This window comes from Lissotriton helveticus, chromosome 1_1 (genome assembly GCF_964261635.1).
Source record: "Lissotriton helveticus chromosome 1_1, aLisHel1.1, whole genome shotgun sequence".
NCBI lineage: Eukaryota > Metazoa > Chordata > Amphibia > Caudata > Salamandridae > Lissotriton > Lissotriton helveticus.
The window spans coordinates 1,864,624,689-1,864,649,038 of NC_136057.1; the positions used below are offsets into that span (position 1 = coordinate 1,864,624,689).

Sequence of the window (24,350 nt, forward strand, 5' to 3'; positions counted from 1 at the left end):
TCCAACTTCTGCAAGAGACCACGCAGTTGCACCTCCACAGGAGATACAGATATGCTCCTCGCAGTAATCCTGGTGATGAGGAAGCTTTTTGTCGGGTATTGCGCCCCCTCTGGGACCGGGTGCGTCTCCGCTGAGGTCTCGATGCCTTACCCATTGTGGTATTGGGACGATCCAGCGCCTGGGACTTATTGTTGGTAAAATATGTTTGGATGAAGTTTAAAGGTGTGAGTGGGTGGGGGGGGTTGGGGAGGAGAAAGAGAATTTAAAAATACCTGGCTAGTAGGAAATAATTCTTTACTAGTGCCTCTATCTGGTATGGTTTAAAATATGGGGAAATGTGGGAACTTAAAGGGGACAATGTACTTTAGTTCCGCTGGTCGACATATTTCTAGCCCTACCCCAAGTCTGTTTCCTACTAGCCAGATATTTTTTAATTCTTTCTCCTCTCCCACTCACACCTTTAAACTTCATGCAAACATATTTTACCAGCAATAAGTGCTCCCACGTAACACGCAGGTCGTAGCACACCCCGTTCCGCAGCGGAACCGGAAGTACCCGATGATGAAGCATGCCACCAAGGGGAAACCCTGGTGTGTGAGGGTTTTCAAAAGAAAACTCACTGTTTTCCCAACAAACATCAGAGTGGAAAGAAAAAAACCTTCTTCCAGCAGAAGGGCTCTCTGTGATTATAATGTGTTTACATGGAGGACGAGCCCTCTTGTTCCATTTTTCCTCTACCTCCCCCTTTTTTGAGGCATATTTTATTGGACATCCAAAACGACAACCTTTGCCTCTTTTATTACGGAGTGGGCATTCACAATGTTCTGAGCCAAGGATGAGTTTGCTACCGAATTGTACCAGTTGCCATAATATGAAGAACACACTCTTGTATCGGGGCACCTTACTGATCTTCCCCACTTCGTATGTCAATCCTGTACACCTTGAGGCCTGGCAGTGATGCGAAGGAAAACATCTCTTCACAAAGAAATTGCTCAGCAGTCATGGCCTACATCTGATTGAGGGGAGATGTATTTTACAGCCGTCCACTCCTGATAGCCTCGACTCTGCGTTTTTCCCCCAGTCACTACTGCCCTTATCGCTGCAACTCGTTAAACTGCTTGCTTGGAAGGCATATAAAAGGGGCTGTGATAGAGAGTGAGTTTTAGGTGGTTTTACACTGCATTGCCTCGGTAATATATTCATTTACCAGCTCTCCATGGTGATGAGAATAAAGGAAAACCAAACATATTGTTATTTTTAGATTTACTCTTTTTAAGTGTTAATGAAGTAGTCAAAATGCTGAGCTGTGTAGGATGCAGAAACGAGATTTGGGAAAGCAGGTCAGACTTGCTTCTTTTTCTGCTTATTAATACGAAAGAAAAAACACATCTCCCTCTGGATTTCTGTCTAGTGTTGGCTCAGGCACATCTTGCCTCAGGTGCAACCTGGGGTATGGGAACGTTTGAATTGGAAATGGATGGTGCTGCAAGGCAGGCATCTACATGAAACTCGCTGCAGGCTTTTCGAGGTAGAAAGGAGGATGGAGAGTGTCTGATGGTCGCGAACACCTAGGTCATCCAGTAAACTGGCCGAGCTTATTTTAAGTGCATGCCACAGTGCTTAATTTGAACCAGTGGTTTCCGGTGCTCGGCAATCAATCAACACTGGCGCTTTTCATGAGCACCAGTCAAGGACACATTCATTTATTGTAGGCATCGGGAGATTAACCTATAGATTCATCAAGCATCCATTTTGCGATTCCTTATTAGCGAAAAATAAGGATTCGCTAATAAGGAATAGCAAACAGCTATGAATGAAGAACTCGCTAAAAAAATAGCGATTTCTTAAAATTCCTTAATTGCGACTCGCAAATTGCGAGTCGCAATTAAGGAATTAAGGAATACCTCGCCATTCATTCCTATGGGCCTGGAGGCCCATAGGAATGAATGGGAAGACAATCTCAATTTGCGATTCTCAATTAGAGAATCGCAAATTGAGATTGCAATTTCAAGGGTGTCAAAAGGACACCCTGTCGCACCCCTGAAATCTGCATATGGGTACATCTTGCACACACACATGCCCTAAGGGCATATTTGTGTGTAAAATGGAACTTTGAAAAATGCACTTTAGTGCATTTTTCAAAGTTTTTGAAAATTACCATGAAGTTCAACTTCATGGTAATTTGCTCCCCTATTAGCGAAATCGCTAATTTCAAAACTTTAATGCATTGCATTTAAGGAATCTCAATTTGAGATTCCTTAAATGCAATAGCAATTTAAGTAATCGCAAATTTGCAATTTCTTAAATTGCAATTTTTGCATTTGGGATGATGCATCCTAAATGCAAAAATACCGGTCGCAAAGCGGCAGATTCTGAGAATCTGCCCCTTGCTAGTGGTTTTTAGCTTGATGCATCTATGCCTTAGTGATTTGCCCAGGATGTTGAGCCGACACAGAGACTCAAACCTGGTTCCCCATTGCCGAAGTCGGCTGCTCTGGCCATTACGCCAGACCCCCTCCCACTTTCATGGTTTGGTTAGTAGTTGATTCCGTTTTAAGCGGCGCTAGCAGGAGAAATGGGCTGGTGCAAGCTGCCTCCTGACGACTGCACCGGCACTTATTGTTTTACAAATTAACCATTGCATGCCATATTGGTGATCTGAGCGTGATGCACTGTTTTGGAGCTGAAGAACAATGGACCTTCATGCTCATATGGTGAAATATGATAGAGGAGGAAAAGTAATCATGATAAAAAAATCTAAGCTGATGATAAAGGTTTTGTTGTCAACTAGCTGTTTCACTGTGGTCAGAAACTGAACATATTACTCGCATCAACACTGAAAGCTGATTAAAAAAAATATATATTTATTTTTGGAGATGTTTGTGTTATACAGGCAGCAATCACGCCTGTGTTGTTAAGGTTAGATAAGACTTTCCATTTAAAAGGCATTTTTTTATTCTCTTAAAAATGTTGGTGCTCTTCAACGAATCTGAACAAAACTTTTCAATAAAAGTAGTTAATCGACTCTGGGTTTGGTGTGGCATGTTTTGTGCAGATTCGTCAAGCAGGGGCCGAAAATAGGTGGTTAAAAATTGACATTTTCCATTTTTGCTCCCATAGGATTCATTGCTTCTCGAACCAGAAAAAGGGCTGAACTGAATTCTGCAAGCCTTGATATAAAAATAGATCTTTGCTCAAGGAAGTGCTCTTCCTTGGTTTGGAATAACTTTCAAGAAATGAGTGTTTGACGATTGTTTCAGCCTGGGCATGAAAAGGTTACACTATAGAGATATCTTGGCAGTTGGAAAGGTGTTGTTTTGATTTGCATATAACTTTTGTGCAGTTTACTAATCTGCAGAGAATTTGGCAGATGCTGAGCATGTTTAGTTTACTCTTGATATTTTTAAGTTTGTGCAGATTCTTCAAGGTGGGCACAATAATAAAAATTGGGAGGGAGTCAAGAAACTGCTCATTGGTGATAACTTTGGCATCATTTGGTGATTCTAGATGAGTTGGCTGACATTTAGCATGTCTGGTCTTCCGTGGCAATGGCAAGGTTCTTACAGATCCATGGGGGGGGGGGGCAAATTTAAAGGGGGCAAAGGCGCTGTGTGATATGCTAATACCGTTGGTGGCGTTTAATGAATCGGTTTGATATTTGGCAGGCTGTTCGCCCAATGCAGGAGTCTCAGGTTTTATGCATATGCAACATGGGTGGCAAAAATAAATGGGGGATCCAAAATTTATTTAGAAGCTAATAACTTTGATGCAGGTGTACGTATCTGTGCAACTCTTGCCAGATACTTACCCTGTTTAACTTACTCTTGATATTTTGAGTTTCACGCAAATCTGTAATGATAAGAAACACTCTCTGGGTGGTCAAAAACGGCATTTCCCTTTATAATCAGTTACAGGAATCTATGCTCTCTGTTACAGAACAAAAAAACTCAACAGCATTACACCATACTTGCCTTTACTCAGGCAAGTGCCTTTGCTTAGTTTGGTGTACCTCAGTTAAGTAGTTTTTGAGACATGAGCATTTCAAAATTGTAATTTGGCCTGAAAGTTAGAGATATCTGAACCGTTCATTCGCGGATAGTCCTCAACTCCATGTTTTTAAACTGTCTGTGGACCTACATTAAAGAATAATATTCCCCATCGGGCAAGGACGTTTTTTGCTTCCATCGTCCATTGCAGGTCTGGTGTACCAAATTTTGGTCCGCAATCACCAAAACAGGACCCATAAAACTTTAACAAATATGAAGAAAAAAAACTTGGCTAAGTCACCAGATGGGCCCTAGTGCCAACCAACTCTTGTTACGCCCAGCAAAAGGCTGTGTACTGCAGGGTTTGGCAAGATGTGGCATGTTGGCACAGGGCCTGGCCGAAGACCTGACCCTTTGTCCAAATCCCCCTGCACAGTGTTCAGTCCGACAGGCGTCCCTCGGGGTCAGGCCCATACAAGCTGTGCATGGCCTTTGACCCCACAGGGCCTGGTCAGCCCACACTCTACTTGTCAGATCTTGTGGGACTGGAGCTCCATGTACTGGACTTAACATTCTTACTGGCTGTCAAATACAAGGAAGGGTCATTTGCCAGTGGCCATTTTGATGGAATTTCATGAAAGTCATTATGTTAAGAATAATTGAAACATGCTAAGAGACTGCCACGTTTTGTACCTATTCGTGATATTAGCAAGTCGGAATTGTTCCACCTGCCCAACTTTGCCCCTCTTGTCACACTGAAACACAAGCTTCCTGCACTGGGCTTTTACCTGCTACAGCCTTTCAAATGCTGTGCAGATTCTTTACCAGCACCAAAGTCATAAGCACATTAACCCCGTGAGCCCTCTAGTTTAATTGTACCTCTTGTTGATACATTTGCATGAAATTGATCATATATCAATAGTTAGCTAAATATGATCAGAGGCTGTCCGATTTCGTGAAGGTCTGTGATAAAGCATTACTGATATTAACATATCAAAGATTTATTGACCCTCCCCCCATACATTTGCTCCCTTTGATTGATCTGCATCAAAGCAGCATGAAACGAAATATGCTAAAGGTTTGACAAATTGCATGCGGATTTGGGAAACAGTACCACAGTTAATCGTAAATACACACTTTTCTTTGCCCCCCCTTTTAAGTGTGATCCCCACCTTTAATTGTGCACCCCATTGATGCATCAGCTCAACTTTGAAAATAGTAAGGGTACGCTGAACATGCTAAATGTCTATCATGTTTAGTGAAAAAGTTCAGCAAACATCCCTAAAGTTATGAGCAAATGAATATGCATGTATATTTCACAGGCAGTGATAGAGCCCGTGTAGTTATGTTTTGTCAGACTTTCAATTGATAGAGATATTTTTGTTTTGCTAATAATTTTTACCCCGTTTAACAAATCTGCCCTAAACTTCTCAAAAAAGGACATCCACCTCGGGGAGTTCATGGCACGCTTAATTCAGAACCATTAGGCGAAGGGGCGAAAAATGGGGTTGCGGGTCTCAAAATTGACATTCTCCTTTTCAATTGACATGATTATTACAGTACAGAAAAAACTGTTTAACGAAATCGCTCTAATCTTGACATGGAAGTTTAACTTTACCCAAGGGTGTGATTTTGCTTAGTTTGGTGTAATCCATTCAGTTGTATTTGATAATTTAGCATTAAATAGTACCTCGGTCTGAACATGAAGAGGTTAACTTTTAGAGCTATCGGGACCACTATTCCAAAGAGTTCCATGAACCTGGTTTCATGGACATCTACAAATCTGAATAATATTAAAATCTGCAAATTTTATTGGATAAGTAAAACATTTTCTTTCATTGTCTATTTTGGGTTCGATGAACACGAGCTGGACCAGTGTAACCAGAACAATGCGATTGGCCAGCCACACCTCCGGAAAAATTGTGGGAATTGCAGGAAGTGGGGACTCGGTCCCCTGGCTCTGAAAACATTTTTGAAAAGTACACATAAGGGGTCAGGGTGAGTACATCCTGTCCCCAAGACCCATGAGGATCCCTAATGTCTAAATTAAAAAAAAGAAAAAAACCTGCAGATTTTGCCACAGTATTTGTGGATTTACAGATCCTAGCTGGGAAGCCGTAAACTCTGCGCAACCATCATGGTCATGGTCTAGGCCGACAAAGGCCCAACAAGCTTTATTGGCCTACTTTGGGCCTTTCGCTGGGTCCATGGACATGGTTTTGAATCTGTAAACCCATAAAAGTCCCAACACTTGTCAATGATGCTTGCTGCGGTTTCGCGGTCCATGCCCATCGAGCTTGCAATGGGTTTACAAACCCTAAAATGGGTCCATACATCCTAAAAAAGGAAATCCTGATAGAAAAAATCAAACACAACCTGGACAATTGGGGTTTTGCTGACTGCAGTGAGTTGTGCACAAGGTGTGGTAGGAGGCCAGGCCCTGTACCAAACCCTGCTGTGCAAGACCGAAAGTCAGGCACAGTGGGAGAGAAGGCTGCCCCAGGCGAATTGAGCACAGAGTCTGATTGGAGACCAGATACTGCAGCTAACCTCTGCAGAGGGTTGGTTGTAAGGCCGGCCAAAGCCCAGGAACTACAGCGAACCCCGACTGTGCACTGCTGATTCTAGCCAAAGATGTTCATTACTGACCGGGCCACTGATGTTCATTATTGTCTGGGTGCAATGATGAGGCCAAAGGCTTGGGGGGGGGGGGGGAGCATTAAAAAGGCGCTCCCTGAGGTGAATTATCAGTGTGGCATGGGGACTTTGGAGTCCGAACAACCCTTCCTCATCCCTTGGACAAGGCAGGAGAGGTATATCTAGTGTTACACCCTACGTTGACTGTCATGATCTGTGCTCCTCATAACACCATATTCTCATGAACCTGTACACTCTTTTCACACTGCTCCTTAAAAAAAGATCTGTCTGCTGCTGCCATCCACCACCTCTTGTTGTGTCTTACTGCAATAGCTTGTAGCCATTTAGTGCTGTTGGGGGGGTTGAGATTTCAATCAGAATCACAAAATACACTGAACAAAAAAATTGGTAACATTTAGTTAAGAATGCCAGGTGACAATCGTGTACAACACAAAACCTAAAAAGAGAAGAAATTCATGAATAAAGTAAAGTTAACTCCCGCCTTGCAACATGCACTTTAACAACTGCACACAAATATCATACCACATTATATTCTCTTACATATTTTACGTATGTTCACATATGATTAAAATCACAATTTAAGAGGAAAAAGAAGTATAACACCACCATACAATTACAAAGCTAAAATCATACATTGTTATGCGTATATCACTTAATGGCGTAGGATAAAATGTGATGGGCATACAAACCAATGAATGACTCTTGTCCCAAACGTAGCCACTTTCAGGAAATAACAACACATAAAGAAATGATTGTGCAATCACTGATTAAGCTTTGCTCTCATTCCATGAACTTAGCTACCCAATCAGTGTAATACAGACACTCACCCAGAAGCTTACTTGTTCTCTTGTTGGCATATGCATTCAACCTTTCAAAAATGAAGGGAGCAGTGGTTAATTTGTAAAAACAATAAGTGCTGGGGCTCTCGTCAGGAGGCAGCTTGCATCAGCCTATTTCTCCTGTTGGCGCCGCTTAAAACAGAACCAACTAATGACTGTGAAAGTGGGGGGGGGGGGGGGCGGGGGGAGGGTGTGGCGTAGTGGCCAGAGCTGGGGAACCAGGTTCGAGTTTTGGCTTGGGCTCAACATCCTGTGATTCTGGGCAAATCACTTAATCTCCCCGTAATTAATATGTCCTTTACTGGTGCTCATGAAAAGTGCTGGTGTTGGTGATTAATTGCCAGTGTTGAGCACCCGAAACCACTGGCTCAAATTAAGCATTGGATGGGAGTTGTAGTTATGTTACTATTTTTATTGGTGTCTTTCCTGTTAAGGTTATGTGTTGTTGCTGCTGTTCTTCCTTCTTAAATCTTATTGAAGTTTAACTTGTTTTTCAGTGACTATTTGTACTTGTATGTTCACTGACAAACAAGACAGTTAACGTGAAATTCTGGTTAGCTGTATGGTTTGTTTTTAAGACCTTTACGTCTTTTTGTAAAGACCACAGTTAAAGTGAAGTTTTGGTTACAATAATATACCTAACACCACAGGAAATTAATCAGTTATTTTAATGGTAAACTTATTGTAACTTGTGGCCCTCTCATGCACCGTGAATGTCCTCTTATATGGCATCACTCATGACATGCTAAATGACTTCTTGAATGATATCACTGACCAAAACATCCAGAGGTACCAATATTTTGCCTTGGACCATGCAAAGTTGTGGTTAGGTGTAAGATACAGCGCCAGGACACCTCCGGGTAACAGCGCGCTCTAAAAATGTGAAAAATAAAAATAAATAAATAAATAAGGATGACTTAAAATCTACCTTTACCATATCCTGTTGAAATCTGTTGCAATCATGAAGATGACCTTCTTTGAATGCCAATCTGGCGATTGCCCAACAAAGGGAGGTAACGAAATTGAGACCAAAAGACAGTGCCAAAGAAGAAAAATTCAGTTTTTCTCCAGCAGCCAATAAGAAATGAAAAAATACAGCGCCTAAGGAGAGGAAAAAACTGAGCTTAGAAAAAAACGCTACAAGTAACCGAAAAATGCAATAAAAACAAAACGTTCAATAAACACAAGAAACAGGAAGAACAGAGAAGGACCTGACAAAAATCAAGCAAGTAGAACGTGATGACGACGAGCTACTCGAAGAGTTGCGATGCATCCCATAAACATCTTACTCACCTTTTATATGATACTTAATCTCAGCTTCCTGTGTGATCCAGGATATGCTTGCAATCGCCATCTTACTTTGGGAAAATATATTATGAATAACAGATCCCCAACAATAAGGAAAATGTGTATTTTTTGTGTAGGGACGGCTTTAGGGCAGTACAACTGGTGCAGTTGCACTGGGCGCTGACGTGGAGGAGGGGCGCTGACCTCAGGTGGGGGCGCTTTGTTTAGCAATAACTTATGATTTAAAAGCAGCTGATGCAGTGTGGCTTGTGCCTCAAGATTTCAGGCAGCAATAAACATGCCAAGATAACTCTTGTGATTAATGTTCCTGCTAGAGAAAAACCTCAGAGTTTTGTTTAGTGGCAGTTTTGACTCGCCATAAAGTAGCACAAAGGGTTAATATGCCTGCTGCAAAGAACAGATCTGTATTTAAAGTGGATAGCTGAGTGGATTAATAAAGCCAGCCTTTACCAGTGCTTTAAAACAAATGAAATGTATGTGAGAGAGGGGCTATGGGGAGATGAGAGACACTTTTGCCGGGTGGCAGTGAGGGAATCGGAGGAGGAGGTGTGGGGGGGCGCTAAAAAAGATTGTCGCACAGGGAGCCACCTGCACTAAAGCCGACCCTTGCGGCAGCGAACGGTGTGGTGCGACTGAGCCTTCGAGGCAAGGGCACACGTTGACAGGATCCCTCCCCCGAAATGCCATAAAGTACCAGGGTACAACGAACAAAGGCACAAACTACCCGATGGAGCAAGGTAGAATGTCGGGAACAAAAAAAGATTATAATAAATGAGAAGCATTCTTAAAAGGAGCAGGATCCCAGGAGGGGCCAGCCACACTGTTACCCTTCCATTGAATCTAAAATTGCAACTGACATTGGTGAATATGATAGACACTGCTTTCTTCTACTTTGTACTTTACATGTTCATTAACAGAAAGAGGTGGAGGAGTTGGAACTACTCTTTTGGAAAAAAGGCTAGAAGTGACGTGTTTCAGTTGCGATACATGGAAACCAAGGTGAATCTTCCAAGAAGCCTTTAGTTGAAGGCGTACTGCCACAGAATTGATTGTTTCATTGATGGAAAAATGCGCCCAAATAACATGGCCTTAGCTTTTCGAAGCCTTCTGAGTGTGCCTAAATTTAGATGATAACCATAACTGTTTCCCAGGACTATAATTAGTAGCAATGCGATTTCTTGTTTGCTGATGACGCATTTTAACTGTGTTATCAGCTAAATTCTGTCCAATTCCAGACATGTCTTCTGTAGAAAAGAACAAAAATTCTGAAACAGCTGGTACTTGGTCACCAGCTATAGTCTCCATTTTGAATGCTCTATGAAGAACATCATGTAGGAGAAACAATGACAAATATCCAGTGAAAGAAGGAGCAGCATTATTGTTGTAAATTCAGCAGAAGACAAAAGAGACTCCCAGTTTGACTATTGAAAATTAGTAAAGCATCCTAAATACTTCTCAGAGACCTGACTTACCTATTCCTTTTGGCCATTTGCCTGTGGACAGAAACCTGAGGAAAGGTCTCTTTCAATTCCAAGACCTTTATTTATTGCTTTCCAAAAAGATGTTCTAAATTGAGGTTCACGATCCAAAAAATCTTTCTTGGAGGCCCGTATTAATTTTCTTGTTAAAACAGAGTTGCCATTTCAGGCACTAAGAGCAGTCTAAATAAAAGGCTAAAATGTATCCTTTCTGTAAACAATGATGGCTGTACAGTTCTCAGATTCTTGAACATTAGAAATTAAACCCGTAGAGACAGTCAACAATGGACCTTTACCAACCTCAAAAGGTCTTATCGGACCGGCTGGATAGGTACATGAAGTTCCAGCTTAGGCACACTCTGTGCAGGAATATACAAAGGTAGCTATGTCTTTCTTGGAAGAAGGCCATCAGAAATGCTTTGTTATTAACTCAGTTGAGGTCTGAGCCACAAATCATATGGAGGGAATGAGGTGAGGCAGTGAACGGCATGGTGCACCCAAGGCCTTGAGACAGGGACCCTCAGTGACACTTAGCTTCAGGCCTACGATATGTGCCCAGTCCTCTATTAGCACACAGCCCACACTGTAAATGGCCTCAGGGTGTTCACAGCAATGTATGTCCACGTGGCTTTGGCTTCAACAATGCTCTGCCGGCGACCAACACCCGCTGTGTATTACCTTCTGCTGTGCACAATTGGGTCTGGTTACAGACCCTGACTGAAGGCCTGGCCCTGAGCACAATTCTCCATTAGTAGGCAGCCCCTCCTGCAAGGATTGTTCGCAGCTTTTCTCAAGGCTCGGTGACCAAGTCTTAGCAGGTGACTAACCCCCATTACTTAATTGTGTGCAGTGGAGGTTACCCACACGGTCTAACCAAAACTTCAAGCGCAGCCAATACCCACTTCAAACAACCTTTCTAAGGTGTGGATTGAGGGCTGGCTGCAGGGCCTTGCTTTGAACCAGAGAAATGTGTGGTCAACCCTCTCTGCACAAGGCCTTCATCCCTGCAAAGAGCAAGCTAGGTGGAGGGTCTGGAATACAGGCAGGCCCTGCACCAAGTCTTCTGCAGGCACCCAACTCTTTGTTGTTTGTGTGGTTAAGTGTTATTTCCTGAAAATGTGTGATATAAGTAACGTAATCCATAACTTTGTTCGTTTGCCTATAGCATTTTATCGTATGCCAAAAAATGTTCTTAGCATGACAATGTATGATTTTAGTTTCGGAACTGTATGGTAGAGTACTTTTTTTGTTACTCTTAAAGTGTGATTTTAATCATGTGTGAATATTAGTGATAGCAAAGATGAGGTAATGCAATATTATATGTGTGAGGTTATAGAAGTGCCTGTTCGGGGGTGGGCGTTTATTTGTGTTACTGATGATTTCCCGGTATTTATAGTTTTCATAGCTACACATGATAGTCCTCTGTCATCCTTAACTAAACTTTACCAAACATTTTGTTTGTTCAGTGAACTTATTTTCAGGTTTTCATTGAAATCCCAATTCCCTATGTACAAAATGGTGACAATTTACTGATGTAAGACACACCGTATGTTGGAGGACTGCAGCAGTAGATAGAGATTCTGGGTTTGATGGGTAGTGTGAAAAGGTGGCAGTGTCAGAGGAATGTGGTGTTATGAGGCGTACATATAATGACAGCCATTGTGGGGTCATGGATATACCTCCAAAGCCCCCATGCCCCACAGGGACAACACTTTACACTTTGATCAAGGGACAGGGAGGGTTTTCTTAATGCTTCTCTTCCTCAGCCTTGGGCCTCATCATTACACCCAGACAATAATGGACATCAGTGGCCCCAGTCAGGAATGAACACTGTTGGCTAGTACGTTTTAAACATAAATTGCCCAGGCATTAATGAGCATCAAGGGCCCAGGTAGAAATGGTCATCAGTGGACGCAGGCAGTAACCAGTATAAATATTGTCCAGGCCCCAGATAGTAAGAAGATAGACAATAACAAGTCTTAAAGTCCTCATGAACCAACAGGCCTCAAACATCCCCGGCAGTAGCGGTCATCAAAGTGGCTACATCCAGTAGCACACCTGAGTATTTGTTTCAGGCAGTTACAAGTGTCAATATTGGTGCCAGGCAGTAGTGAACATGAATAGCACTATTCAGCAATGAGCATCAATGGCCACAGGCAGTAAGAAACTTCTTTCAAGTCAAGATCTACAGCAACTTCGAAACCCAACCAAATCTCAAGGACTTCCTTGACGGAAAGTACTCCACACTAACGAACGACCCCACCTCAAGCCCACCCTTGTCTGATCACCTGGAGCCTCCTCACCACAAGGAAACCATCACTGTCATGAAATCAATCTACTCTGGCCCCTTTCTGACCCCTGCCTCGACCACATCTTCATCCTAGGAGCAACCCTGATCGGCCACTAACCCGCCATCCTACTCAACACCTCAATGGACACATCAACTTTCCCTGAAGAATGGAAACACGCCGAAGTCAAGCCAGTGAACTAAGCAACTACAGACCCATCTCGCTGCTTCCCTTCCCAGCTAAAGTCATTGAGAAAGCAATAAACCAACAACTATGTAGCCACCTTGAACAGCACCACCTCCTGGACATTAGCCAGTCGGGCTTCTGCAGCAACCATGTTCCCATGAGGCACAGGGTCAAGACTGATTTGCATATGGCTGGGTCTAAACTGGGGTGACCTGGTGAGCAAAAGAACAATGGATTTAACCTAGATCTATTGACTGGGAGTGAATGTTTGATTTGCTCTGCATTCCGTCCACCATCTGTGTGACTTTTGCTTTCTTGCCCTAAGTGCGGGTTTGCCCAGACATGGGTCCGGGGTGCACCATGCCACTGAATTCAAGCTAGCCTGGCTGATGAGGGGTGATGCCCCGAAACCAGTCCCTGGATGCTTGTTTCTGTCTAGGGAGGACCTGGATTGGCAGTTTGGGCTGGACTGTTCACATGAGGCACAGGGACAAGACTGATTTGCATATGGCTGGTTCTGAACTGGGGTGGTAAGGTGAGCAAAAGAACGCTGGATTTAACCAAGAACTCTTGACTGGGGGTGAATGTTTGATTTGCTCTGAATTCCGTCTATCATCTGTGTGCCTTCTGCTCTGCAGCAACCACAGCGCGGAGACAACTCTGATCGCAGCCACCAGACATTCCTCGACCAAGGGGAGACAGTTGCCTTCATTCTCCTTGACCTCTCAGCAGCCTTCGACACAGTCTGTCACCACACGCTCAATGCAAGACGGCACCACATAGGCATCCAAGGACCTGCCCGTGAAAGGATCACATCCTTCCTCACCATCAGAATGCAATGAATCTGCATCCCAGCCTACCCCTCCAAACCCAAACCCACCATCTGCGGAATCCCACAAGGATCATTTCTCCGCTCCACCCTCCTCATTGTCTAAATGATGCCCCTGACAGACCTCGTCAGATTCCACGGTATCAATGTTGTCTCATACGCCGACGAGAAACAGCCCATCCTCTCCCTTTCCGACAACTCCACCTCTACAAGAACAAACGTCCACAACTGCATGACCACCATCACTGACTGGATGGGAACCAACTGCCTCAAACTCAACACAGACACCAAAGAATCCCCATGGGATGCCTCATGGTGGCCCAACGAACTTTGACCCACTCCAACCCAGACTGAAAATGCCAGGAACCTCTGCATCATCCTGGTAAGCAAACTCACCATGAAATGGCGTGTCAACGCCCTAACCCCTGCTGGATTTCACATCCTATGTATGCTACGCAAGATCTTCAAGTGTCTCCCCCAAAGCAACAGAGGCACCATCACCCAAGCCTTCATCACCTGCCGTCTGAACTACAGAAATGCACTCTACGTAGGAATCAACCCACACCTCATCAAAAGACTCCAGACCATCCAGAACGTTGCAGCAAGACTCATCCTAGTCCTCCCTCGTCGCACCCACATCACCCCCCACCTCACAGAGCTGTACTGGCTCCCAGTACAAAATAGATGCCCCGTCAAATGCCTCACCCACGCTTTCAAGGCCTTTTTCGATGTCGGACACGTCTACATCAAACGCAGCCTAAAATTTCACATACCCACCAGAGACCTCTGCTCCTCCATCCTCACGTTAGCCCACACCCCCCACAGCAGACCAGAAGGATGTGCCTTCTCCTATGGTACATCACTGCAAAGAAATGAAACAATCTTTCCCTGCACCGGAGGACCTTCCCATCCCTTCAGGATTTCCAAAGATTGTGGTCGAATTGGCTGTTGAACTGACCCCTTGGTCCCTGCCAATGCCTGGACACCCTCACGGGTGATAAGCTGTGCTCTATAAATTGACTGATTGATTGAGTGACCAGATGTGAGAAAAACGAGATAACTGCCCTCTAAAATGTTTCAGAGGGATTTCATCCAATCATATTTGGTTCTGTTTAGAACTTTAGCAAAATTCAGCCAATCAGAAGGTGCATGTGCAGTCCCTTGCAGTTTTTGAATATGTTTGATGTTCTCAAGCTAACTAAAATATATGTGTATACCTCCATCAAGTAGAATTCTAAGTACCTTCCAAATTTGGTAGATTTACATTTTTTGAGGTATGGGAATTCCAATTGTAAACATGAAGAATACTTTTCCTAAATCCCCCCCCAAATTACTTTTCCATCCCTTAATCATCCGAACCAAATTTTGCAGTATCACAGACCATACTTATTTTGTCACAATATGCTGAATTTTATTCAGTAGGTCAAAGACATTAGCGAAGCAAAAGAGCTTCTCCTGTGGGGTGTTCTTTCGACATTTATTTAGTAAGAGTTGCAAATGCTCTGCAGTGAGTGCATGTGTTTTCTTATCCTAACTCCTTTATCAGAGAAGCAATCTTATAATAGGACCTTGAGACTGGATGCCAGTGCTAGGTGATGGTCTTGTGCACCTCTAACCCTTCATGAACCAGTCAGCCTGGAAAAACACATATCCCTCACAATTCAAAGGTGCACTGTTTTAAAATGTCTTAAATTGTTGCAGGACCACCTGCTTTTACAGTTGCTTTAACTGTAATTATGGTGTTCATTACTCTGTTTCTGCGGGTTGCCTTCAATTTTACCCATCTGGCTTTCAGTTACTTTCATCGTGACTATGGCAACCCCATGCCTGAGTCCTTCTTCCTGCCTCTGCCTCACTTATCTGGGAATGATCTTCCTGTATATTCAGTGGAGGGCTGCAAGCCCTCCAAGGATCCTCCCTTGAACCCCTGTACCCCCCTCCCCCGTTCAGGGCAGTGAGGCCAGAAAAAGGCATCATTCATGTTTGGGCCAGAATCTTGCCTTGGCCAGCACCCCTGTTTGCCTTCCCACTACCATCCTAGACCTCTCTGTATTGCAATTCTTGCTTCATTTTTCTCTCCCCAATAATTTAAAGACATTCCTCAAGCAGGTGTCCACTAACTGATTCACACTGGTAGGTGCACCTCCTCTCTTTTGGCAGCACTATAGACCTCTCATTAGGGATGCCTGCTTAAGCTGTACATCCACTATTGTGGTCTATACTTTGTCTTCCTGGTTGCATCGTCCTCGGTTGGCCCGTGCTTACCTATTATGGTTGTGTTCTTTAAGCCTTCAGTGTGATGCATCTACTATGTCTGGGTTCTCATCGTAGAGGGACTACTACCAAGTCTATAACTCCTGGGAGTACCAATTACCCTTTATGGTGCTGCCAGGAGCTCAGTCACTGCTCAACTCCATAGAGCAACTGCACTGGCTGTCTGTCTCCAGTGTAGGCCAGTGGATTGTACCTCTGTTGGTCTTTGGTTCATTGTTCAGAGCACTTGCTCTGGCTCCTGCTTCCAGTCCATGTCTGTGGGTTCCTTGGATTTCTCTCCTGGATGGCATTTATCCTGATTGCTTGTACCTGGAGCATGCCACAGACCACTCTGTTGCTGCTGTATGAACCCTATGAGGCATCTATCCCAGCTGCTTGTAACTATCCTCTGTCGCCCCTGGGTAGACTGTGGCAAATCAAGTCATATGACAAAGGAATTACTACGTGTACCAACGTGGCTTTTGACCACATCCTTCCCGATTTGTGAATTGCCACATTTGTTTGTCACATCAAGATTCTTTGTGGCTCTGCAGTCCTGATTGTGACCTGTATCTCTGCAACAAGTGCTTGCCTGTAGATTGACCCTACATCACTCCTGGGTAGTCCTAAAGAGCATTAGCTTTGGTTGCATTTTTTTCTGTGCTTGCTTGTAGGTAACTCTTCGTAACTCCTGAACAGATCTTGTAGATCATGTCTGATGGCTGTCAGTATCCATTACATGCTGTGGGCTGTCCCTATGGGGCACAAATAAATTAACTCTATACATCTTTTATGATGGATGCCTGTATGCACTGCATCCTGTATGCTCCTCTTTGGCTCTTGTGTGGACCACATAGAGCTGGCCTCTCTGTTACTCCTGGGTAGTCCCTATGGAAATGTAACTGTTGCTGTATTTCCCTGTGCATATCTATGGGTTATTCTTCAGCCCTTCCTGATGGCCTCTTGAGATCACTAACCATGGCTGGCTGTATAGAGTGCATGCCTGCAGGTTATTCACCGGTTGCTTCGAGGAATAGTTTGAGCATCGGCCATGATTGCTTGTATGCAGAGCTTGCTGTCGACCACAGCGAGCACGGAATACAAGCAATCAGGGCAGATTCTCAATCTCTCCCTCGAACCTCCTCTGTCGCTTCTGGGTGATTCTATGGTGACACGCGCAATCATTCACAGTAATCAGTTCCTGTAAAGAACAGTAAGTCCAAGCAAAGTACTGCATGAAAAGATCACAGATGATGAACAGAAAAAAATGACGGCAATCTTGTATGAAATAGAAGGCAACACATTTTGCCTTCTCCTAAAATTGCTTTATTTTAATAGTTGTACATTTTGATTATTGCACAAGAATCATTATTTATCGATTGCATGCCTTTTTTCAGTGGTGTCCAATATGCTGGAAAGTAAATTGGTTTCTCAGTATCATTTGTGTCCCTGCCAGACCTGGTGTTCTCCTCTGCTTGCGATAAAGTGTAGGTACAGGGTGCGTAAACTCTACAACCTCTCGACGTTCCATGTCCGAGTCCTGGCTCTCTCTCTCTCTCTCTCTCTCTCTCTCTCTCTCTCTCTCTCTCTCTCTCTTACTCTCTTTCTCTCTCTCTCGCTCTCTCGCTCTCTCCCCCTTCTCGCTCTCTCGCTCTCTCTCTGACTGTCGCTCTCTCTTGGTAGTGGAACTATACCAGAAGTTCTCACATTTGAAACATGAAAAGCATATGCATCTGTAGAATGATTCTGCACATCACTTCCCATTTCCTTGTCTCCTGCACATTCAGTTGTCAATTTTGCCTTAAAGTTTTTGTTTGGAAAATCCAAGGGTGTTTATATGATGGACACTGTACAATCCCAGCCCGGTTCACCTGAGGTTTCCATTATTCTTTAATGTACGTAAAGTGGAACCTCTGTCCTTGCAGTGTCTTGTGTGTGATTCCGTCATCTCACCTTTGTCTTCCAGATAAACGGGTGTACATGACTGTGGCCGTTGACATGGTGATTACTGAGGTTGTGGAGCCCGTCCGCTTCTTGCTGGAGACGGTGGTTCGTGTGTACCCGGCTAATGAGAGATTCTGGTATTTCAGCCGAAAGACCTTCACGGAGACCTTTTACCTAAAGCTGAAGCAGGTACCTTCTCAGCATTGTATTCATTTAGTGAGATGTGACAGCACTTATCTCTGGCTTGGGGCACCTGTGTAAAAACATAACAGCTATGGGCATCTGGGTCAAGAGTGCTGACTAGGTTATCTGTAAGGATACTCTAGTTTATGGAGTATAGTTGAGGCAGTCTGGTACTATCCCTTGCCAGGGTCGGACTGGCCTGTTGGGTGATCTGGCAGTGCCAGAAGAGCTGGTCTGACAGGTCAGTTTGTGAAATGTTTTTTTGGGCTGTTTGTGGACCTGTTTTATGATCTGAATTCCCTACTATTGCCACAAGCGTTGCCTGCAGCGAGCACAATGCATGCAGTCTCCCAAAGCCTGCAAAACACCTACAGAGTGTTTTCAAGTTCACAACAGCCCAGATTTGCAGAATGTGTGTCACTTTTTGAGCTATCCGATTCACTAATAGGGGCCAATCTTTATTTTGCTGCCCGGGCCTATTTTCTGTCCTAGTCTGACACTGGCTGTATCTGCTAGTGTAGGCTTTCTGTAAGTCGTTTGTAGAATCTTGAATACTGCAGAGATGATTTGTAGGCAGCCTGTTGGCTGGGAGTGCTTTTACACTAGTGTGTAACTAGACTGTTGATGCCTGTGTACTGTTGAGGCAATCCTGGAGAAGACCTGTTGGATCTGAATCTTAAGCCAAATCTGTACTACCACTCTACTTCCACCTTTGGATTGTTTACTGGGGGTTGTCATAATTTTTAGTGTACATCCTGATGGTTTTAAAATAAGAATGGTCTTTCCCATCTACTAGATCACTCATGACCAAATGGAAATGTTTGTGGCTGCTTTGTGAATGCGTAGCGCTCTCTTCTTAACCGCAGTTCTGCCTCTTCCTTTCCCTCGTTGCAGTCTGAAGGAAAAGGCCACGCCAATGCCGGAGATGCGATCTATGAGGTTGTTAGCCTTCAGAGGGAGTCGAAGAAGGACAAGGAACCCGCAAGCCCTACCGGGGGTATTCCATTGTCCCCACAAGAGGATGATGAGCCGGAGGAGGGTAAGTGAAGCCCTAGGAAACTAGACTGTTGTTGCATGGTTGGTCAAAAGTAAAGCTACAAATATTCGAGGTGTCTCAAATGTTGCTGATTCAAGGTGAAACTAAGAAAAACCAAAGGTGGGATGGACGGAGCGTTGACAATACAAACACTCACCCCCAGTCAACTGATCTGGGTTTAATCCATCACCGTTCTTTAGCTCACTCTGCCACCCCAGTTCAGACATGGCCATATGCAAATCAGTCTGACCCTGTGCCTCATGGGAACAGTCCAGCCCGAACTGCCAAGCCATGTCTTCCCTGGACCGGAATCAAGCTTCCCAGGACCGGTTTCTGGCATTACACCCGTCTTCAGCCGAGCTTGCTTGACTCCAGTGGCAAAGTGAGCAAGGGACTCACGTCTGAGCATACCCTGCCAACTTAGGGCGAACAAAGAAAAACCAAAGGTGGGATGGACGGAGCATTGACAATACAAACACTCACCCCCAGTCAACTGATCTGGGTTTAATCCATCACCGTTCTTTAGCTCACTCCGCCACCCCAGTTCAGACATGGCCATATGCAAATCAGTCTGACCCTGTGCCTCATGGGAACAGTCCAGCCCGAACTGCCAAGCCATGTCTTCCCTGGACCGGAATCAAGCTTCCCAGGACCGGTTTCTGGCATTACAGCCGTCTTCAGCCGAGCTTGCTTGACTCCAGTGGCAAAGTCAGCAAGGGACTCAAGTCTGAGCATACCCTGCCAACTTAGGGCGAACAAAGAAAAACCAAAGGTGGGATGGACGGAGCGTTGACAATACACACACTCACCCCCAGTCAACTGATCTGGGTTTAATCCATCACCGTTCTTTAGCTCACTCCGCCACCCCAGTTCAGACATGGCCATATGCAAATCAGTCTGACCCTGTGCCTCATGGGAACAGTCCAGCCCGAACTGCCAAGCCATGTCTTCCCTGGACCGGAATCAAGCTTCCCAGGACCGGTTTCTGGCATTACAGCCGTCTTCAGCCGAGCTTGCTTGACTCCAGTGGCAAAGTGAGCAAGGGACTCACGTCTGAGCATACCCTGCCAACTTAGGGCGAACAAAGAAAACCCAAAGGTGGGATGGACGGAGCGTTGACAATACAAACACTCACCCCCAGTCAACTGATCTGGGTTTAATCCATCACCGTTCTTTAGCTCACTCCGCCACCCCAGTTCAGACATGGCCATATGCTCACTTGGCCACAGGATTCAAGATAGCCTGGCTGATGAAGATTATGAATCCGAAACCGGTCCCAGGATGCTTGTTTCCGGTCCATGGAAGACATGGCTTGGCAGTTCGGGCTGGACTGTTCCCATGAGGCACAGGGTCACACTGATTTGCATATAGCCATGTCTGAAATGGGGTGGCTGAGTGGGCTAAAGAATGGTGATGGATTAAACCCAGATCAGTTGACTGGTGGTGAGTGTTTGATTTGCTCAAACGCTCCGTCCATCATCCCCTTTTGTATCGTCAAGGTGAAATCAAGGCAAAAATGGGATACTGAACCTGCTACACTACTTCTCCTTGTGTTGACACAACATGCAGGACATAGTCAGGTAACTCTTAGCACAAACAGGTTTAAGAGACATTAACTGCCCCAACCTCCTGGATGCTGGAAGAAGGGTCTCTCTCAGCCAATAGATGGAATATGTGAATGAGAGAGTTAGGGGCAGTCTGTCTGTGGCATGAATAACACTACTCTGTCAGTGCCTTAAGTCCTATTTGCCATCATATGAACTTTGCTGTATTTTGTTAATATGGTGATTTTACTCACTCAGTATATTTGTGCAGAAAATAGAGGGATGTATGACGTTACGACGCATACTTTTACAACGCCTACCTTTACAACGCAATTTTTACAACGCAGGATCCATTACAACGAATGTCTTTACAACGCATGTTTTTACATCGCAGGTACCTTTACAACGCATGCCATTACAACATAAGTATTGGTAAGTATATCATTTTTTTAAAAAGTAATTAATTTAAATTAATATATTTTAATTTATAGATATATTTTTTATTAAATTTATTTGTTTTAAAATAATGGGTGTAATAGTAGGGTAAGTGCTGGATAGTGTAGGGGTAAAAATTACTATTCTAACTCCAGGGGGGTGAAATAGTAGGGTAAGTGCTGGATAGTGTAGGGGTAAAAATTACTATTCTAACTCCAGGGGGGTGAAATAGTAGGGTAAGTGCTGGATAGTGTAGGGGTAAAAATTACTATTCTAACTCCAGGGGGGTGAAATAGTAGGGTAAGTGCTGGATAGTGTAGGGGTAAAAATTACTATTCTAACTCCAGGGGGGTGTAATAGTAGGGTAAGTGCTGGATAGTGTAGGGGTAAAAATTACTATTCTAACTCCAGGGGGGTGTAATAGTATGGTAAGTGCTGGATAGTGTAGGGGTAAAAATTACTATTCTAACTCCAGCGGGGTGTAATAGTAGGGTAAGTGCTGGATAGTGTAGGGGTAAAAATTACTATTCTAACTCCAGGGGGGTGAAATAGTAGGGTAAGTGCGGGATAGTGTAGGGGAAAAATTACTATTCTAACTCCAGGGGGGTGTAATAGTAGGGTAAGTGCTGAATAGTGTAGGGGTAAAAATTACTATTCTAACTCCAGGGGGGTGAAATAGTAGGGTAAGTGCTGGATAGAGTAGGGGTAAAAATATTAATTAATAATAGAATTACATTAATTATTTTTTTAAATAAATAATATTTTATTTTTAAATATAATAATTAATATTTATTTATTTTTATAAAAATAATTAAATAACATGTTTAATATAATTATATACTTACCAATACTTACGTTGTAATGGCATGCGTTGTAAAGGTACCTGCGATGTAAAAACATGCGTTGTAAAGACATTCGTTGTAATGGATCCTGCGTTGTAAAAGTTGCGTTGTAAAAGTAGTTCGTTGTAAAAGTTGCGTTGAAACGGTTGTATACCAAAATAGAGCACCGTTTAAACCAGTAATAAATGGTACAGTAAATATAGCATGATTCGCAGAACGGGGGTACATGGATGGTAGAACACGGACAGAAATAGGGTGCCTTTCAAGATAGCAAAAACTGCAAGTTATTCAAAATGACTGAGCATAGGGACCTGACTGGAATACCTCCAAAAGCAGCTCTCCCTTACAGAAGGGGATACGATGATTGGAAATGACCATACCAGGGGCTAGGCGTAGCATTTTTCTTCAGGATGTCCAGTTGGTCCTGAACATTCAGAAGGAAATATCCATTTGAGCTTATATTAGGATCAGCACACTTTTGGGACCCCAAAGTAAACATGCAGGTGTTCTGAAGGTGAATAAGCAATAAAAATGTCTTTAGCTTTTGGTTTTATCTTGACATGTTTGCTGTGCTTTCTAAGATAGAGGTAAAATGTCAGACTCTGTTTTCTGACAAATTGCTACTTATTGTTTTAACACGGAGTTTGGTGTTTGCTTTTGTTTTCCTGACTGCAAACTGAGAAGATTTTGCAAAGTGAATTACATGATGATCTTTTGGGGGTACAGGGAGCGTGAAAGGAAAGGCCGTAGGATGCCAATTGTTTTTAAGACACACAATTTAAATTACCTGTAAATAAAGTGTAGTAATATTTAAAAATATATCAGAAATTAGCAAAGCAGAAATGAAGTACAATTTTGGTTATTCTGAAGCGTGATTGAAACAAAGATTTTAAGTGCCAAAACAAATCAAGACACTTTACTTGGCGATTGGCAAATGACAACCTGAAACCCGATTTACATAGATTATCATGTGCGCTATGTAGCTTTCTCAAAAATATGTGTCAGTGCAAATTTAGTGGCAATTTCCATGGAAAATATGCTATCTAAACATGACAGTGTACTACCACACCATGCTTTAGCAATATATCTGTGACACTGTGCTCCAAAATGCACCACTAACTACATACTACAACACAGCTTTCCAAACTTTTCATGATGGTGACACACCTTTTTATGCAAAATTTCCCAGGGACACGGTGAGCCCGAACCACACACAACCCACACACACCCACACACAACCCCACACACACACAACCTCACACACACACAACCCACACACAACCCACACACTCACACCTCACCCACACACACACCCCACTCACACACACCCCACACACACAACCCACACACACCAACCCACACACAACCCCACACCCACCCCACACACACAACCCACCCACACCACACACACACCACACACACACCACACACACACCACACACACACACACCCACCACACACCCACACACACACACACCCACACACACCCACACACACCCACCCCACACAACCCCACACCCACCCTACCCCACACACACAACCCACACACACAACCCACACACACACCCCCCCCCCCCACACACACACACACCCAACACACACTCACCCAACACACACTCACCCAAAACACACTCACCCAACACACACACACACCCACCCACACACAACCCCACCCACACACAACCCCACACACACCACACACAACCCCACACACAACACCACACACACCACACACACACCACACTCACACCCACCACACACCCAACACACACACCCACACACACACCAACACACAACCCCACACCCACACACAACCCCACACCCACCCCACACACACCCCAACCACACACACCCACACACACACAACCCCACCCACACACAATGCCACACACCCACAACCCCACACACCCACAACCCCACACACCCACAACCCCACACACCCACAACCCCACCCACCCACAACCCCACACCCCACACAACCCCACACACCCACACACACACACACACACACACACACACACACACACACACACACAGACACCTACCCACAACCCCACCCACACACAACTCCACCCACATACACAACCCCACACCCACAGACCACCCCACACACAACCCCACACCCACACACAACCCCATACCCACACACAACCCCATACCCACACACAACCCCACACACAACCCCATACCCACACACAACCCCACACGCAACCCCACAGCCACACACAACCCCACAGCCACACACAACCCCACAGCCACACACAACCCACCCACACACACAACCCACACACAACCCCACACACACACACAACCCACACACACAACCCACACACACACACAACCCACACACACAACCCCCCCCACACACACAACCCACACACACAACCCCACACACAACCCCACACACAACCCCACACACAACCCCACACACAACCCCACACACAACCCCACACACAACCCACACACAACCCACACACAACCCACACACACACACAACCCACACACACAACCCCACACTGACACACCTCTATAGGCCTGCCT

General features: G+C 44.4%; 1 protein-coding gene across 2 annotated transcripts in view; it reads left to right on the forward strand.

Moving 5' to 3' along the window:
• RABGAP1L (RAB GTPase activating protein 1 like) overlaps positions 1 to 24,350 on the forward strand; it is a 1,373,174-nt gene that overhangs the window by 462,711 nt on the left and 886,113 nt on the right. For both annotated transcript variants that reach the window (XM_078641752.1, XM_078641759.1), the window contains exons 12-13: positions 17,792 to 17,958; positions 18,847 to 18,991. In XM_078641752.1, the coding sequence (XP_078497878.1) occupies positions 17,792 to 17,958; positions 18,847 to 18,991 (312 nt within the window). The remainder of the gene's footprint in view (positions 1 to 17,791; positions 17,959 to 18,846; positions 18,992 to 24,350) is intronic.